Source organism: Schistocerca americana, chromosome X, assembly GCF_021461395.2.
Source record: "Schistocerca americana isolate TAMUIC-IGC-003095 chromosome X, iqSchAmer2.1, whole genome shotgun sequence".
Classification (NCBI taxonomy): Eukaryota; Metazoa; Arthropoda; class Insecta; order Orthoptera; family Acrididae; genus Schistocerca; species Schistocerca americana.
The window spans coordinates 217633373-217653409 of NC_060130.1; the positions used below are offsets into that span (position 1 = coordinate 217633373).

Consider the following 20037-nt stretch of genomic DNA (forward strand, 5'->3'; position numbering starts at 1 on the left):
GTATCACAACAGTTCACAGGGAAAAATTCACCCATTACAAATGCAAATACTAATTAAGTCTGTCATATATGGTCATTACACATTTCTACATGATCCCACTCTTTTGCTCTTTAATTTTGGTGAGATGATAACAAATAAATAGGCAAAACGATTTTGGCTTATTTATGCACAGCCTTGACTTATCCGCGTTATTACCGACAGACATTCCTTTACAGAATTAATTATACTAAACGAGTTGATGGAAAATTGCGCTCATTGCAATTAACAAATATCAGATTTTTAAGCTAGACAGAAAAAACACCATGAAACGCGAAAGATAATGTGGATCACAATTTCATTTTTGTTTTTTATGAAAATGTTTTCAATTAACAATTCAGTATTGATATTTTTATTTCTTTAATAATGCGCTATTTCGCTAGTGGCATCTGGAAAAATGAAATTCGTACTAATTACTGAATATTTTCGTATTTCTTATTTTTATGACTCACATATCTCCCCTTCTAACATCCTTGATTACGTCTTTGACAGCAGAATACTTCTTTGAACGCTATGCAGAGGAAAACAAAGACGCGTGAATATTTAAGTTTTGGCGGCAGTGGTGTGTTGTTCGCTCATCGTGTAAGGTTTGTTGTCGTCGAAGACTAGCAAAATGGCTGGTGTTTTTGGCATTCATGTGGGTAATTCTTCTGCCTGCTTGGCGTATTGTAAGGTTGGTAATGTTTTTCATATTTGTTGTTCACTGAGAACTTCTAATGTGCCAGAAGTGAAGTCATGAACGATTATTTTTCTAGCTCGAATGTATTCGTGAGAAACGTTCTAATAAGATCATATCAATGTAACTTTTACATTATTTTACGTTTTGTTTCTCAGGATGGGAAAGTTGATATTATAGCAGACGACAGTGGCAACAGAATAATGCCTGCAATAGTCGCGTTTGTAGACGGTGAAGAGGTAAGGAAATTTTGTACTAAGCAGCAGTTTATTTGAATAGTGCCCTCTAAGCTGAAATTGCCTGTTACTTCTTAATTTAGTTGGTTTACCACTGTTCCGTAATTCCGCTTCGTGGTCAAAATTTAAGAGATCGAATGTGTTTCAGGCTGTTGGACTCCCAGCGAAGGCAGCTCTTGTTAGAAATGCCACATGTGCTATTGTTCGGAATAAGAAACTCTTAAATGACAGTATTCCTGACGACGAACTTGAGCATCATATAAAGTCAGTGAAATGTAAAATAGTGACCGAAGGAGGCCTGAAATATGAAATCCGAGATGAATACAAGATTGCTGCGTATACCCCAGAAGGAGTCATGACCCGCATATACAAAAAGCTGTTTGGTATGTAGAAATGTTTTTATGCGTAATGCCCCAATCTCATATTCCTACGAGTAGCTAGTATGGTTCAATCCATGTAATCTCACAGGGGGTGAAAATGTGGCTATTTCAGAATTTAATCATATTTGGAACATGGATGCCCACATGTCTCAGTAGTAAAACTGCCAAATAGCACTTTTCTAACTCTTACCATTTTTGATAAATTCAGGTTTGAAGATTCATCTGTGGGTACCCAGTCATTAGTGAGGAACCGGTTTCCGTATTCTCAGACACTTGCTATTCAGTAATGAGGTGACCTACAGACATCAAGTATTTTAGTCATGTACTGTGTGAGTCATTAAGTTGATATATTGCATAAAAAGTAGGATACATCTCTGTTTTTTATGAAAAACGTTGAGAATTGCTCTTTCTCCGTGATGTGCTTTACATGTGTGATTTTTTAAAAATTATAACTTCACAGAGGGAAAAAATGCAGACTTCATCTTACGCACTATAACTCTTTAGTGCTAGCATTAAGTATAAATAACAATGACAAGCTTTTGGCATTTAAATTGGTAGTTCTTACCTTCACTTAAAGATGACTCCATCACAAAAAAAAGGCAAATTTGACGAATTTCAAAGTCCTGTGGGGTACATAGATAATAGAATCACAATATGATTTTTTGCTGAAATGTTTGTATATCTGTCAGCAATCTTATCTGCAAAGAATACAGGGCATTAATAATAAAAACGTGTATTCCTTGAAAAATTGACCTGTAGGTCAGAACTGTAAACAATTTAGAGCTGAAAACAGTTATGAATCATTTTTCTCAGTTTGTATGTTGTATTTCTCTGTTAAGTGTCTTTCCTGTGTAAAGAATTGAGGGACAATGTGGGTGCACAAATGAGGTGATACATCCATATTCTGTCACTGCAACTTAAAAAGACAAGTTAAATGAAACATAAGAAATGGTGTAAGCAGTAATGAGACACAGTAATAACTTTAAATGTGTACTTATATGTACAGATATAAAAATTTTACAAAGAACATTTTGATAAACAAATTCAAATATAAAGAAGGAAACTAACTTTAAAACCCTTCCACTTTGCATATAACTGTTTTCCTCGACATCTTGATGCAGAAGCAAAATGAGTTCACTTAAATGTGAGAGATATTATTTTTTTCCAAAGTACTTATTGTCATGTTTATACAACTCCTCACTGTGTCTTTGTAATGATGGGAATCTGCCTGACATGTGGCATTGGAGAAGGGGACCCAAACAGCATCTTTCCAAGCTAGCCATGAAGGGAATTGTAAATCAGCAGTAGGCATGCAGTTAATCTCAACATCTTTAAACTCATGTGATGCCTGGGAAATGGGTCCTGTGTGCCAGATTTTGTTGTATTTGAAAGCCACGTTCTGCCTGACTTGCAGCCTTTTCTGCAAACCATTTCATGAGCTCCCATTGTGACACTGCTCCTTTTTTATATGTTGGAAGTCTCTTTATTATAAAGGTGTTAATTATAGTGAGTAGTAATGTGTGGTGCAATCATATTACTGGAAATGTCATTGCTATACTGTACCTGTGTTCTGAGAAACCTTAATGTTATTTGATCTGTGAAGAAGCAGAGCATATTAGCACTCGGTATTGTCTGGAGTGCCCTGTGAACAATGCAACCAATTTTCCGATATAAGGAGCTCCTCACTCAGAAATGTAGAATTCAGCTCGTAGTGGACAGTTTGAAGTTTTTATTATCTGCTCCACCTTTATTGAGTATTGTCAGAGTAACTTCTACTGTTGGTGTCCTAGAGCACATCGGACTTGGAGAAAGAACAATTAAAGAGAGTCATGGTGTAATTGCTGCTCCAGAATGCAGGAGTGGTCAAAAGATGTTACCTGGAATTGTCACAGAAGAAGTAGTGATATCTCACGAAAATGATAATATTTCAAGACTTTGTGCAAGGAATTAAAGACTCCTTCCACTATGGTTCATAACAAGAAGATTCACATAAAATTGCATGAAGGTTTCTTGAAATACAGGTACAGCACAATGACAGTTTCAGAAACCCAATTGAAACAAGCATTTCTAGTCATTGCTACTATCACCTTTCTAATGAAGAGACTTCCAATGAATGCAAATGGGAGCACTGTTGCTATGGAAACTCGTGAAAATGCTTTTTGGGAACAATTGCAGGTTGAGCAGAATGTGGCTTTCAAATTCTACAAAATCTGGTACACAAGACACATTTTCCACCAATCACGTGAATTTAAAGATGTTGAGATTAACTATATGCCCCCTACAGATTCACAATTCCTTTCATGGTCCAGTTGGAATGATGCTGTTTGGCTACCCTTTGCCATTGTGACGTCTAAAGCAGATGCCCTATCATTACAAAGACATGGTGCACAGTTTTATATACATGACAATAAGTGCTTTGGAGAAAAATCATATCTCTCACCTTTAAGTGAACTCATTTCATTTTTGCATCAAGATATCAAGGAAAACAGTTATATGCAAGGTGTGTGTGTTTTAAAAATGCAGTTTCCATCTTTGTATTTGATTTTTTTATTTTTTTATGAAATTTATCTTTGTGGAGGTTTTATATCAGCATATACTGGTATATATTCAAAGTTCTTAACGTCTCTCGTTATTGCTTGCTGCTTTTCTTACTTTTCACTGAAGTTTGTTTTTAATTTACAGTAACAGAATAAGAATATATCACCTCATTTGTGCACCAAAGTTATCTATTGTAATTCTTTACACTGAAAAGACAACTAACAATGAAATAATAATAAAAAATCCTGTGGAGGCCCGGGAAAAGAATAGGCCTCCGGTATGTTGTGCCAGTCGTAAAAGGCGACGAAAAAGAAAAAACCACTAATAGGGCTAACCCCCCTTTTAGTGTGATTAGTTGGTTCAGGATAGAACTAAAGAAGCCTCGGACAAGCGCCGTCATGGTCGGGGATGACGCTTGAACCCTATGCCCGCCCACAATGCTAACGACACTGCTAGCCAACTGGAAAATGATTCAAATCCAAATAGAGGTGTTTTGCAGGATATGCTTCCTGCAACCACCCTAGAAGGAAAACAAAAACAGAGGATGAGATGGTCAGATGAAGTTAATCGACACCTCATGTTCCGTTGTTACCAAGCAACAAACCTAGGAACCAACACAACTGGATACAGATCACAAGTATACACAACATTTATCATCAGATACCCAGAATTAAAATTTTTAACAGAACGACGACTAGCTGATCAGATCCGTGTAATAATAAAAAATAACAGGATACCCCAGTCAGAATTAGAAAACATCAAACAACAAGTACAACAAATACTGGAACAAAATAATGTGCAATCAGAAGAAGAAGAAAATACAGTAATGGACTCAAACATCCCAGAGCAAACAAACAAAGGACAACACGCATCAATTAAACAATCAGAGGAAAACTAAATCTTAAGACAGCCAACTGAACAAGCACAAATAGAACACGAAGTGACACACATGTTAGATACAGAAGAAAAAAATCGGCTGACATATATAGAATACAAAGACACAAATACAGACATTAGACCATTCTTGCGTAGACCACCAAATAACCCACAAGTCGAAACAACAATAAAAACTATCAACACAATCATACACAACAAAATAAATGAAAATACAACTATGGAAGAGTTACAACTACTGGTTTATATAGCAGCACTCACTACACTACATATACACACTAGGCAGAGATCAGAACCAACCAACACACAGAAGAAACCCACAAAACCAGCATGGCAACACAGGCTACAGATCAGAATAGAAAAACTGAGAAAAGACATCGGACAGCTAATACAATTTATAAGAAATGAAATGTTAGAAAAAAACGAAAAAGGTTAGGTAAAATCTCACAACAAGATGCGATAGAGCAATTAGATGAAAAGAAGCAGAAATTACAAGCATTGGCCAAACGACTTAGAAGATACAAAAAAAGTGAAAATAGAAGGAAACAAAACCAAACATTCAACACAAACCAAAAGAAATTTTACCAGACAATAGATAACACACACTTTAAAACAGACAATCCACCAAACATAACAGACATGGAACACTTCTGGAGCAACATATGGTCAAACCCGGTACAACATAACAGGCATGCACGGTGGATACAAGCAGAAACAGACACATACAAGATGATGCAACAAATGCCTGAAGTGATAATTTTGCAACATGAAGTCACCCAAGCAATTAATTCTACTCACAATTGGAAAGCCCCTGGAAAAGATAAAATAGCAAATTTATGGCTAAAGAAGTTCACCTCAACACATTCACATCTAACTAAATTATTTAACAGTTACATTGCAGACCCATACACATTCCCTGATACACTTGCACATGGAATAACTTATCTGAAACCTAAAGATAAAGCAGACACAGCAAACCCAGGTAAATATCGCCCCATAACATGCCTACCAACAATATACAAAATATTAATTTCAGTCATTACACAGAAATTTGACACATACAACACAGAACAAAATTAGAAATGAAGAACAAAAAGGGTGTTGCACAGGAGCACGAGGATGTAAAGAGCAACTGATAATAGATGCAGAGGTGACATATCAAGCTAAAACTAAACAAAGGTCGCTACACTCCACATACATTGATTACCAAAAAGCTTTTGATAGTGTACCCCACTCATGGTTACTACAAATATTGGAAATATACAAAGTAGATCCTAAATTGATACAGTTCCTAAACATAGTAATGAAAAATTGGAAAACCACACTTAATATCCAAACAAATTCAAATAATATCACATCACAGCCAATACAGATTAAGCGTGGAATATACCAAGGAGACTCATTAAGTCCTTTCTGGTTCTGCCTTGCTCTGAACCCACTATCCAACATGCTAAATAATACAAATTATGGATACAATATTACTGGAACATACCCACACAAAATCATACGTTTGCTATACATGGATGATCTAAAACTACTGGCAGCAACAAATCAACAACTCAACCAATTACTAAAGATAGCAGAAGTATTCAGAATGATATAAATATGGCTTTTGGAACAGACAAATGTAAGAAAAATAGCATTGTCAAGGGAAAACACACTAAACAAGAAGATTACGTATTGGATAACCACAGCGACTGCATAGAAGCGATGGAAAAAACAGATGCCTACAAATATCTAGGATACAGACAAAAAATAGGAATAGATAATACAAATATTAAAGAAGAACTAAAAGAAAAATATAGACAAAGACTAACAAAAATACTGAAAACAGAATTGACAGCAAGAAACAAGACAAAAGCTACAAATACTTATGCTATACCAATATTGACCTACTCATTTGGAGTAGTGAAATGGAGTAACGCAGACCTAGAAGCACTCAATACACTTACACGATCACAATGCCACAAGTATAGAATACATCACATACATTCAGCAACTGAAAGATTCGCATTAAGCAGAAAGGAAGGAGGAAGGGGATTTATCGATATAAAAAAACCTACATTATGGACAGGTAGACAATTTAAGAAAATTCTTTCTAGAATGAGCAGATACTAGCAAAATACACAAGGCAATCACTCATATAAATACATCGGTTACACCACTGCAATTTCATAACCACTTCTACAACCCTTTAGATCACATAACATCAACAGGTACGAAGAAAGTAAATTGGAAAAAGAAAACACTACATGGCAAGCACCCGTATCATCTAACACAGCCACACATCGATCAAGACACATCCAACATCCGAAGAAAAGGCAATATATACAGTGAGACGGAAGGATTCATGATTGCAATACAGGATCAAACAATAAACAGATATTACAGCAAGCATATTATTAAAGATCCCAATACCACAACAAATAAATGCAGACTTTGCAAATAACAAATAGAAACAGTAGATCACATCACAAGTGGATGTAAAATACTAGCAAATACAGAATACCCCAGAAGACATGACAATGTAGCAAAAATAATACATCAACAGCTTGGCTTACAACATAAACTTATAAAACATGTTCCCACATACAAGTATGCACCACAAAATGTACTGGAGAATGATGAATACAAATTATACTGGAACGGAACCATAATAACAGACAAAACAACAACACATAACAAACCTGACATCATACTCACCACTAAAAGAAGAAATTAACACAACTAATTGAAATATCCATACCCAATACAACAAATATACGAAAGAAAACAGGAGCAAAAATTGAAAAATACATCCAACTGGCTGAGGAAGTCAAGGACATGTGGCATCAGGATAAAGTTGACATTATACCAAGTATACTATCAACTACAGGAGTCATACCACACAATATCCACCAGTAAATCAATGCAATACAGCTACATCCAGACTTGTATATGCAACTACAGAAATCCGTAATTATTGATACATGTTCAATTACCCGAAAGTTCCTAAATGCGATATAACATACACCGCACAGTTAAAAGGAAGTCACGCTTGATGAAGGTCCGCGTCACTTTCCATTTTTGACCATACATAGCGTCTGAGAAAAGAAAGAAAGAAATAATAACAATAATAATAATAAATTATTATCATTCAGCTCTTACAGCAATAGACAGTCATAAGCGTACATTTCTATATGAACTACTATATCAATGTAATTTAGTTTACATGAAATAGGTAAAACTAGAAATTATATGTTAGAGAGCAGCATTTTCATTTCCAAAACATTTGTCAACTGGGTAAAGAGGTTGTTTACTAGTAGCGTATACAGAAGCGTGTGATTCCACCCGTCTGCTTTGACCCATGAAGTCACAAATATGGCGGAAACGACCGTCCACTATGACTCCAATATGGCACCTATGACTTCATTACGTACACATAACAAACATGAAAATACATCGAAAAACACACACACACTCTAGGAAATCAATATTGCAATCAAACACTTCCCTTGACCTGTTATCCTTACGACATATCCACATATAGCCATCCCTGGTCAGAGACGCCAAAACTTTAGTAAGTCTCATTGCTTCACAACACACTGAACACTTCACGACTTCAGCCAACAGCCCGCATTGCTGAAGAAATTCTATTAGGGACAATGCATTGTCCCCCATCATCGCAGACAACCAAAAACTGTTGACCTTGTCAGTCATATCCATACCTACCAAAGACATAAGCAAAGAAATTTACCAAAATTTACACATGAACAGGAAAGAAACTACAGTAACGTCAACATAACAAAACCAAAATCATTAATTCATTGAAATATATTCCACTGAAGGCACAGTCACCACTGATACTATACACATGCAATGCTACCACACAAGTGAACCCCATATGCCACATAACACGCTACCCATAAACACACCACCAGAGAGAACCACCGACTGCAACAATACGCCACCTATAAACACGCCACACACGCACACTAAACCAAAAACATCACCTAACATGCAAATACACCACTGGAGACCACCACCGATCACATCAAAACAACACCTACAAACACGCCACTCTCACAAACTAAACTCCGCGCCGTGGTGACATCACACACAACAACAGCCTTATGTCACGAGTCAAAGCCGACAGGTGGGATTGAACGCTTCCGTCGACCCGCTTATACAATTTAGCTTTAAAAATATTAATAGGCAATTCTGTAAAATCTACCCTTGGCCTATTAAACATCCTTAATCCAAAGGCTAGGTAGGAGTTACGTGATTTAGATGATGTGTGGTATGGTATGTCTACATGTGTGCTGTTTCTAGTGTCAAAACTATGTACATCAGTTCTCAGTGTGAAATTAGAAACGTTGTTTCTAACATACAATAAAACATTATAGATGAATAAGTTTACTGTTGTCAGACATTCCAGTTTAATGAACAGAAGTTTACAATGTTCTGTTTTATCAGAATCTGTTATTATTCTTATTACTTTCTTCTGCAACAATAAAATGTCATTTGCTTAACAACTGCTACCCCATTAAAAAATTCCGTATGATATGATATATTGGAAGAAAGCAAAATTTCGTGATCTTGCATAGTTATTTGGAACATATCTTTTTAAATTTGTAGTTATGAATATAATAGAGGGAAACATTCCACGTGGGAAAAATATATCTAAAAACACAGATGATGTGACTTTCCGAACGGAAATGCTGGCAGGTCGATAGACACGCACACAAACAAACACAAACATACACATGAAATTCAAGCTTTCACAACAAACTGTTGCCTCATCAGGAAAGAGGGAAGGAGAGGGAAAGACGAAAGGATGTGGGTTTTAAGGGAGAGGGTAAGGAGTCATTCCAATCCTGGGAGCGGAAAGACTTACCTTAGGGGGAAAAAAGGACAGGTATACACTCGCGCGCTCTCTCTCTCTCTCTCTCTCTCTCTCTCTCTCTCTGCGCGCGCGCCCACACACACACACACACACACACACACACACACACACAGACACGCCTGTGTATGTGGGGATGGATATGTGAGTGTGTGCGAGTGTATACCCCTTTTTTCCCCCTAAGGTAAGTCTTTCCGCTCCCGGGATTGGAATGACTCCTTACCCTCTTCCTTAAAACCCACATCCTTTCGTCTTTCCCTCTCCTTCCCTCTTTCCTGGTGAGGCAACAGTTTGTTGCGAAAGCTTGAATTTCATGTGTATGTTTGTGTGTCTATCGACCTGCAAGCACTTTCGTTCAGTAAGTCACATCATCTGTGTTTTTAGATATAAATTTGTAGTTAAATAAATAACTCTTGAAAAGTCTAGAAAATATATTTTTAATGTGTGGTTTCCAGGCCAATTTATTGTCAGTAAGAACACCTAAAAGTTTTGTAGTTTTTAATTCATGATGGTTAGGAATCTCTTAGAGGCTAAAATTAAGTACCTGTGTTTTACTTTCATTTAGTAAGAAAACATCGCAGTACCCACATCCTGCGAGGCCTCACTCAGTGAAAACTAACCAATATGCAAAGATGTTTTGTGTTGGCCTTGTAGGTACTGCGATGTTTGCATATGTCTGGTTATGATTAACCAATCATATCCGCTCATCTGGAGATAGATTGTGTCGAAAGTTGATCGAAGGGTAGTGATTTGAAGGGCAAAAGGGAAAAAAGTGCCAAGGCAAGAGCCAAGGGAAAGAAACCTGTGTGATAGTTGGGTCAGATTTTACGAGCAGTAGCAGTTTTCTTGCTGTCTGCAACAGGTCACGCAAGGCTAGATTTTGATTCTAGTGGGTATCTTGCAGGCATATGCCTTTGATGTTGTGCAGTGGCGTTTCTCGGTGGCTGCAGCTTCTCGGTCAGTGTCAGCATACCAGTAACAGTTAGGTTCATCATCATTTAGTGTCTTGATAGGTTGTATATTGGATTAACAGTGTAGGGCGGTGTTGGCGGTTTCTTTGTGCGATAGTGTGCGAGCTTGTCAGCTTCCCTGTTGTAGCCTGTTGGTCGGCTATAATAGCAACTGGCATATCCAGTCAATGTTGCTGATGATGTCATGTGAGAATTTATAAATAAACACAGATTAGTAATAAAAACAATAAAGGTCTGAACACGGATCCTTGTAGCACTCCAGGCATAACATAAACCAAATTTGACTTCTCGCTATCAATGCACACAACTTGGTGTGTGCCTCCCTGCGGGTCCGGGGGTTAGAATAGGCCCGAGGTATTCCTGCCTGTCGTAAGAGGCGACTAAAAGGAGTCCCTCCCCCTCAAGGGGGTAGTTAGCGCCTGCGTCCTGAGACGGACGGTTCCACGACCTATATTTGTGGTCATTTTCGTTTTTCACTTCTTCTCATTTCTTCCTTCCATTGTTGGTTCCTTTCTTTGTTCTTCTTCGTCTCACTGTCTTCCTTGCCTCCTTCTCCTTGCCTTCTTCAGTCTCCGTCTCGACGTTTGAGACAGTCTGTCCTCTCTCTCCCTCTCTCCCTTCTTTTTCCTCTTCTTCCTTCCTCCCAGTGCGCGCCTGAAGGCCGACCCACGCGTTCGCACGCATAGCCGGTGACGGGGTAACGCGTAACTCCCCGCCCTGGGTAGACAAGTAAGGCACGCACGTACCCCCTGGTACAGGCCAGGCCCAGGGAGGGGTGATTGCCTGAGCTGATACCTTCTGACCATGCCGATTGGTCCCTCTGTCTGTTTCTCGGGAGGTGTGACCTGAGGTGTAAATATTCACCTAAGGCGGGAGTGCCCTCTGAGAGGGTCCCCACTAGGAAGGAGCGTGCCATCGGAGACGCTGGCAATCATGGGGGATTCCTCCGCAATGGATTTCTCTTCTTCTCTCTCAACTTCTGCCCACAAACGGAAACTTGACCAGCCACCAGTGACAAAAGTACTACCGCCTGCCCCACAGTTTGTGGTAGTTTCTCGATCTGGGGACGGAAAGGATTTTTCCTCTGTCAACCCTTTCGTTATCTAGAAGGGCGTAGATGCCATAGCCGGATCGGTCAAGTGTTGTACCAGGTTGCGTAATGGTACCTTGTTACTAGAAACTGAGAGCGCCTTTCAGGCACAAAAACTGCTTCGGGCCACACTCCTGTACACATTCCCTGTCCGGGTGGAGGCTCACCGCACTTTGAATTCGTCTCATAGTGTTGTTTATACTAAATCACTCGACGGATTGACTGACGAGGAGATTCAGTCTTTCCTCGCTGAGCAGGGCGTGACGGCTGTCCGTAGGGTCATGAAAAATGTCAACAATGACCTTGTACCGACCCGGACACTTTTCTTGACCTTTGATAGTGTTCAGCTGCCGTCGCGCATCAAAGCGGGCTACGAGGTTATTTCTGTTCGCCCCTATGTCCTGACACCTACGCGCTGCTACCAGTGTCAGCATTGTAATCACACTCGCCAGTCTTGTTCCAGTGCGGCTAAATGTGTCACTTGTGGCAGGGATGTCCATGAGGGTGACTGCCCACCTCCGTCTCCTCGTTGTGTGAACTGTCATGGTGACCATGCAGTGTCCTCCCGCAACTGTCCCATCTACAAGGAAGAACGCTGTATCCAAGAAATTCGGGTCAAAGAGAAAGTGTCCACCTCGGCTGCTCGCAAGCTATTTGCTAGTAGGAAACCCACGCTGCTCCCAGCGGGGAGATACAGTACTGTCCTTGCCTCTCCTCAGACTACCATGGAGGTGGCGACACAGACATGCGATGTGACCTTCAGCACCACGGTCGTCCGTTCGGCCAGTGCTAAGATCGCGCGGTCGATGTCTCCTCTTCCTCCCGTCACCCCTCAGACACAAGCACCTTCATCAGCTTCTGCCAAGACGAAGACCCAGAAGTCAGATGCACAGGCCTTCAAGAAGGAACCGTCCCGTGCAGACTTCCTACGTACCTCGAACTCCCAGCCATCGACCAGTACTTCAACTAAACGACCTTCCAAGAAGGCTCATAGGAAGCACAGTTCTCCTTCTCCGCCACGGCACATTTCTTCTCCTGCGCCACCCAGCAGTTGCCGCCCCAGGCCGTCATCCCTTTCGCCTGGCCGCACCGCTGGTAGCCGAACATCTGGCTGTTCACCTGCAGAGGAAGCTCCCCCTCTTGGCCATCTTGTTAAGATGGCCGATGAACCTATAGAACCAATGGACGACGACTGTCGGCCTACTGATAGCGGCGGCAGAGCTCGCTCGAAGCCAGGCCCTCAGCGGCCTTCAAGGTGACCCCTTCTTTCATCTTCCTTTTCTTCTCACGATGGCACTTATTCACTGGAATATTCGCAGCATTCGCTCGAACCAAGAGGACTTAAAGTTGCTGCTCCGCTTGCACTGTCCGCTCGTCATAGCCCTCCAGGAAACGAAGCTACATCCATGCGATCAAATTGCCTTGGCACACTACACCTCTGTGCGTTTTGACCTACACCCTGTGGTAGGTATTCCGGCTCATGGAGGGGTTATGTTGCTGGTCCGGGATGATATTTACTACGATCCCATCACATTGCACACCGGCCTGCAGGCAGTTGCCATCCGAATTACTCTCCCCACTTTTACATTTTCCATTTGTACCGTTTACACTCCATCGTCGTCTACCGTTACCAGGGCAGACATGATGCAAATTACTGCTCAGCTACCTGCACCATTTTTGTTAATTGCAGACTTCAATGCCCACCATCCCCTTTGGGGCTCTCCAGCATCCTGCCCGAGGGGCTCCCTGTTAGCAGACCTTTTCAACCAGCTCAATCTTGTCTGCCTCAATACTGGCGCCCCTACTTTTCTTTCGGACACATCTCACACCTATTCCCATTTAGACCTCTCTATATGTACTCCCCAACTTGCATGCCGGTTTGAGTGGTATGCACTTTCTGATACATATTCGAGCGACTACTTCCCGTGTGTTATCCATCTCCTGCATCTTACCCCCTCTCCGTGCTCAACTAGTTGGAACATCTCCAAAGCAGACTGGGGGCTCTTCTCTTCCAGGGCGACCTTTCAGGATCAAACCTTCACAAGCTGCGATAGTCAGGTCGCACGCCACATGGAAGTCATTCTCACTGCTGCTGAATATTCCATCCCTCACACTACTTCTTCTCCACATCGCGTACCGGTCCCCTGGTGGACCGCAGCATGTAGAGACGCTTTACATGCTTGTCGACGTGCTTTATGCACCTTTAAACGCCACCCTACAGTGGCGAATTGTATCAATTATAAATGATTACGTGCGCAGTGTCATCGTATTATTAAAGAAAGCAAGAAAGCCAGCTGGGCTGCTTTCACAAGCACCTTCAACAGTTTTACTCCTTCTTCTGTTGTCTGGGGTAGCCTGCGCCGGCTATTTGGCACTAAGGTCCACTCACCAGTTTCTGGCTTGACGGTCGCAAATGACGTCCTTGTGGCCCCTGAGGATGTCTCCAATGCCTTCGGCCGCTTTTTCGCAGAGGTTTCGAGCTCCGCTCATTACCACCCTGTCTTCCTCCCCCGAAAACAGGCAGAGGAGGCTAGGCCACCTAACTTCCGCTCCTCGAATCGTGTAAGTTATAATGCCCCATTCACCATGCGGGAACTCGTAAATGCACGTGCCCGGTCACAGTCCTCCACTCCAGGGCCTGATTCTATTCACATTCAGATGCTGAAGAACCTTTCTCCTGCGGGTAAAGGTTTACTTCTTCATACTTACACTCGCGTCTGGATTGAGGGACATGTTCCCGCATGCTGGCGCGAGTCTATTGTTGTACCGATTCCTAAGCCAGGGAAGGACAAGCACTTGCCTTCCAGTTATCGACCCATCTCGCTTACCAGCTGTGTCTGTAAGGTGATGGAGCGAATGGTTAACTCTCGTTTGGTTTGGATGCTCGAATCTCGACGCCTACTTACCAATGTACAATTTGGATTTCATAGGCGCCGCTCTGCTGTTGACCATCTGGTTACCTTGTCGACCTTCATTATGAATAACTTCTTGTGGAAGCGCCCGACCACGGCTGTGTTCTTTGATTTGGAGAAGGCTTACGACACCTGTTGGAGGGCGGGCATTCTTCGCACCATTCATACATGGGGCCTTCGCGGTCGCCTCCCACTTTTTATTTGTTCCTTTTTAATGGATCGACAGTTCAGGGTATGTGTGGGTTCTGTCCTGTCAGACACCTTTCGCCAGGAGACTGGGGTGCCACAGGGCTCAGTTTTGAGCGTCGCTCTCTTCGCCATAGCGATCAATCCAATAATGGATTGCCTCCCAGCTGATGTATCAGACTCCCTTTTCGTGGACGATTTTACCATCTATTGCAGCGCGCAGTGTACATGTTTCCTGGAGCGCTGTCTTCAGCGTTCTCTTGACCGTCTTTACTCCTGGAGTGTCGCCAATGGCTTCTGTTTTTCTGCCGAGAAGACGGTCTGTATTAATTTCTGGCGCTACAAAGAATTTCTCCCACCGTCCTTACGACTCGGTCCTGTTGCTCTCCCATTCGTGGAGACAACAAAATTTTTAGGTCTTACATTTGACAGGAAACTTAGCTGGTCTCCACATGTGTCATATTTGGCTGCCCGTTGTACCTGTTCTCTACATGTCCTCCGTGTTCTCAGTGGTATGTCATGGGGAGCGGATCGAACCGTCCTACTTCGCCTATATCGGTCGATCGTCCGCTCCAAGCTGGATTATGGGAGCTTCGTATACTCCTCTGCACGGCCGTCCATCTTATGCCGCCTCAACTCCATACAACATCGGGGTTTACGTCTTGCGATCGGAGCGTTTTATACTAGTCTTGTCGAGAGTCTTCATGCCGAAGCCGGTGAATTGCCACTCACCTACCGGCGCGATATACTACTTTGTCGGTTTGCCTGTCGGCTACTGTCAATGCCCGACCACCTGTCTTATCGTTCCTTTTTTGACGACTCTCTCGACCGTCAATACTGGTTGTATGTCTCTGCCCTGCTACCCCCTGGAGTTCGCTTTCGTCGCCTCCTTCAACACCTTGATTTTTCACTCCCTGCAACCTTTAGAGTGGGCGATAGCCACACGCCACCTTGGCTCCAGGCTCAGGTTCGCGTTCACCTTGACTTCAGCTCGCTCCCAAAGGAGGTTACCCCCGGTTCGGTATACCACTCCCGTTTTGTCGAACTTCATTCGAATTTCATTAATATGACCTTCATTTATACAGGTGACTCTAAGACCAATGATGGGGTCGGGTGTTCTTTTATTGTCGGGGCACAAAGTTTCAAATACCGGCTCCATGGCCATTGTTCGGTCTTCACAGCTGAGCTCTTTGCTGTCTACCAGGCTGTTCTTTACATCTGCTGCCACCGACATTCTGCTTATGTCATCTGCTCCGATTCCCTGAGCGCCATCCAGAGCCTCAGTGATCCATATCTGGTTCATCCTTTCGTGCACCGGATCCAACGCTCTCTTCAGCAGCTGGTGGACGACGGTTCTCCGGTTAGCTTTATGTGGGTTCCTGGCCAGGTCAGTATCCCTGGGAATGAAGCTGCAGATGCCGCAGCCAAGGCTGCGGTCCTCCAGCCTCGGACAGCTTCTTGTTGTGTCCTTTCATCAGATTGTAGCAGGGTCATTTGTCTGCGCATTTTATCGCTGTGGCATGCCGATTGGGCTGCACTTACGAACTCTTTTGTGGATACGTGCGTAGCGAGCACGGGACCCCGAGCTAATATGGCCCTCCTTCCTTTCCGGGCTGCATACCTTCCTTTTCCGCATCCTTCCCTATCCCCCGTCTTCGCCCCCCCCCTCCCCTCACCTCTGGCTCTTTCCTTTCCTTTCTCCCCCTCTGGGAGTATGGTTTGTGCCTACGTCCGGAGATGGACACTCGTAAATGTAATGCATTCTTCGCCTTCTCTGCTTGTATGTCTTCATCCTTCCTTTGTCCTTCTCTTTTCCTTACCTCTTCTCTTTACCCTTTTCTCCGCTGCGGCATTTGAAACGTCTCTTCTTTCCTTTCCCTTTCTTTGTTTTTCCCTTTCTCTTTCTTCCTCCCTGTGTGTGTCTGAAGGCCGACCCACGCATTTTCGTGCGTAGCCGGTGCCGGGGTAATGCGTAATTCCCCGCCCCGGTTAGACAGGAAGGACACGTACGTACCCCCTGGTAACAGCCAGGTCCAGGGAGGGGTGATTACCCGAGCTGATACCTTCCGAAAGTGCCGATTGGTCTCTCCATCCGTTTGTCGGGAGGTGTGAACAATCACCTAAGGCGGGAGTGCCCTCAGAGAGGGCCCCCACAAGGGAGGAGCGCGCCATCGGAGACGCCGGTAATCGTGGGGAATTCTTCTGCAATGGTTTCCTCACCTTCCACTATGTCTGCTCACAAGCGTAAGTTCACTGAGTCTCAGCCACAGACAGTTCTTCCATCGTTGCCACAGTTCCTTGTTGTTTCTCGGTCTGATGAAGGTCATGACTTCTCCATGGTCAACCCTTTCATTATTCAGAAAGGTGTCGACGCAATTGCGGGTCCTGTAAAGTCTTGTTCCAGATTACGGAATGGCACCTTGTTGTTAGAAACAGTCAGTGCCCTCCAGGCACAAAAATTGCTGCGTACTTCACTTCTCCACACCTTCCCTGTCCACATGGAACCGCACCGTACTTTAAATTCCACGCGTGGAGTCGTTTATACACGCTCCCTCGATGGATTGTCTGACGATGAAATTCAGCACTACCTGTCTGACCAGGGTGTAACGGCTGTTCATAGAGTTACGAAAAGGGTTGACATGAACATCATTCCAACCCGCACTGTCTTCTTGACATTTGACAAAGTTCAACTCCCATCCAAAATCAAAGCAGGCTATGAGATAATTTCCGTTCGCCCTTACGTCCCAAACCCTACGCGTTGCTATCGATGTCAGCGGTTCAATCACACCAGCCAGTCCTGTTCCAATCTGGCCAAATGTGTTACGTGTTGCAAGGATGCCCATGAGGGTGCTTGTCCACGTCCATCCCCTCGCTGCATCAACTGTATGGGTGACCACGCTGCTTCCTCTCGAGATTGCCCCATTTTTAAAGACGAAAAGCTCATCCAGGAAATCAGAGTGAAGGAAAAGCTGTCAACCTTTGCTGCTCGAAAATTATTCGCCAGTCGACAGCCCACCATGCCTCAGACAGGAAAATACAGCACTGTCCTTGCTTATCCTCGGCCAACAAAGGAGGCGGCCACGCAGACTTGCGACCTCACCTTTAGTGCCACGGTCGTCAGATCGGCCAGCGCAAAGATCGCCCGTTCAGCCTCACCACTTTCGCCTGCCCACTCTATGGCTCACTCTTCATCGGGTTCTGCTAAATCTCGAGCCCAAAAGTCAGACACCAAGACTTCGAAAAAAGAGCGTACTCATGAAGATTTTTTACGTACCCCAACTTCACAACCATCGGTTCCTCCTTCATCTAAACATCATATTTCCAAGAAGGCTAATAAGAAACCCAGTTCATCTCTTTCTCCGCCAAGGCGTGTCTCATCTACAGCACCACCTGGCGGAAATCGCTCTCGGCCGTCTTCTGTGTCGCCGAGACGCACTGCTGGCAACCGATCAAGCGGCCGATCGCTGGTGGCAGGAGCTGCTACTGAACAACCTATGGATCAGGATCTTCTGCCTTCGGCTGAATGCCATTCCATGCTGTCGGTCGCAAGCTCTGAGCAGTCATTGAGTTGACGGCAACCTTGGTCACATTCCTCCATTTTCTGTTCACCCTATGTCCATTATCCACTGGAATATCCGCAGCATTCGAGCCAATCGGGATGAATTGTCGATCCTCTTACGATCCTACTCGCCGGTCATCTTCTGTCTTCAGGAAACAAAGCTGCGTCCCCATGACCGCTTTGTTCTCCCCCATTTTCAGTCCGTCCGATTTGATCTCCCCTCTGTTGAAGGCACTCCAGCCCATGGAGGACTCCTGATTCTTCTCCATGATACTCTCCATTAATCACCCAATCCACTTAAACACTTCCTTCCAAGCTGTCGCTGTCCGTCTTTTCCTTCCTGGATATACCTTTTCTCTTTGTACTGTATACATTCCATCATCCACACCAATGGCACGAGCTGATCTCCTTCATCTTCTTGGTCAGCTTCCACCCCCCTATTTGCTGGTTGGGGACTTCGATGCCCACCACCCGCTTTGGGGATCTCCACATCCTTGTCCACGTGGCTCACTATTGCTAGATGTCTTCCACCAAGTGGATCTAGTTTGCCTCAACACTGGGGTCCCTACATTTTTGTCTGCCTCCATGACAAATTTCTCTCATTTGGACCTTTCGGTCGGTACTGTTCCGCTAGCTCGGCGCTTCGAATGGTTCGCCCTTGATGATACACACTCGAGTGATCACTTTCCATGTGTCCTTAGACTGCAGCCTCAACTGCCCTATATGCGCCCGCGACGCTGGAAGTTTGCCCAAGCCGATTGGACACTTTTTTCGTCTCTAGCGACATTCGATGACCGTCACTTTCCTAGCGTCGACGATGAGGTCACACATACTATCAACGTTATTCTTACAGCTGCGGAACGTTCAATACCACGCACCTCCGAATTGCCACAGCGCCCCCTAGTTCCTTGGTAGAACGAGGCATGCCGTGACGCAATACGTGAGCGGCGACGTGCTCTTCGCGTTGTCCGCCACCATCCTACTTTGGCCAACTCTATCCGCTATAAGCAGTTCCGTGCGCGATGTCGTTGCGTCATCCGCGATAGCAAGAAGGCAAGCTGGAAATTCTTTATTAGCTCATTTAACACCTTCACTCCCTCCTCGGAAGTTTGGCGTCGGATTCGACGGTTATCAGGCGCGCCTAGTTTCTCCCCGGTCTCTGGGCTCACTGTCGCGTGTGATACGTTAGTGGACCCCGTCGCAATTTCTAGCTCCTTGGGTAAACACTTTGCTGAGATTTCAAGCCCTTCAAATTACCCGCCAGCGTTTTTCCCGAGGAAACATGCAGCGGAAGTGCAACCTCTTGCTTTCTTCTCTCAAAATCACGAAAGCTATAATACTGTCTTGTCCATGCGGGAACTCCAACATGCACTCTATTCTTCTCGCTCCTCCGCCCCAGGACCGGATGGTATCCACATCAAAATATTGCTGCATTTATCAACCCATAGTCTGCGTTACCTCCTTGGCCTTTATAATCGAATTTGGACCGACAGTACTTTTCCCAGACGATGGCGGGAAGCTATCGTCATTCCTGTTCCGAAACCTGGAAAGGACAAACATCTCCCCTCTAGCTATCGCCCCATTTCTCTCACGAGTAGTGTATGTAAGGTTTTGGAGCGTATGGTGAATTGCCCTTTAGCTTGGTGGCTGGAATCCCGCAGTCTTTTAACACCTGCC

At 43.7% G+C, this 20037-nt stretch overlaps 1 protein-coding gene across 1 annotated transcript in view; it reads left to right on the forward strand.

Annotated features, from left to right (window-relative positions):
• Positions 1-528: 528 nt before the first annotated feature.
• The window catches only part of LOC124555485 (heat shock 70 kDa protein 14-like), a 150195-nt gene continuing 130686 nt past the window's right edge, over positions 529-20037 (forward strand). The window contains exons 1-3 of the mRNA XM_047129408.1: positions 529-709; positions 871-951; positions 1097-1331. Coding sequence (XP_046985364.1) covers positions 650-709; positions 871-951; positions 1097-1331 — 376 coding nt within the window. The 5' untranslated portion in view covers positions 529-649. The remainder of the gene's footprint in view (positions 710-870; positions 952-1096; positions 1332-20037) is intronic.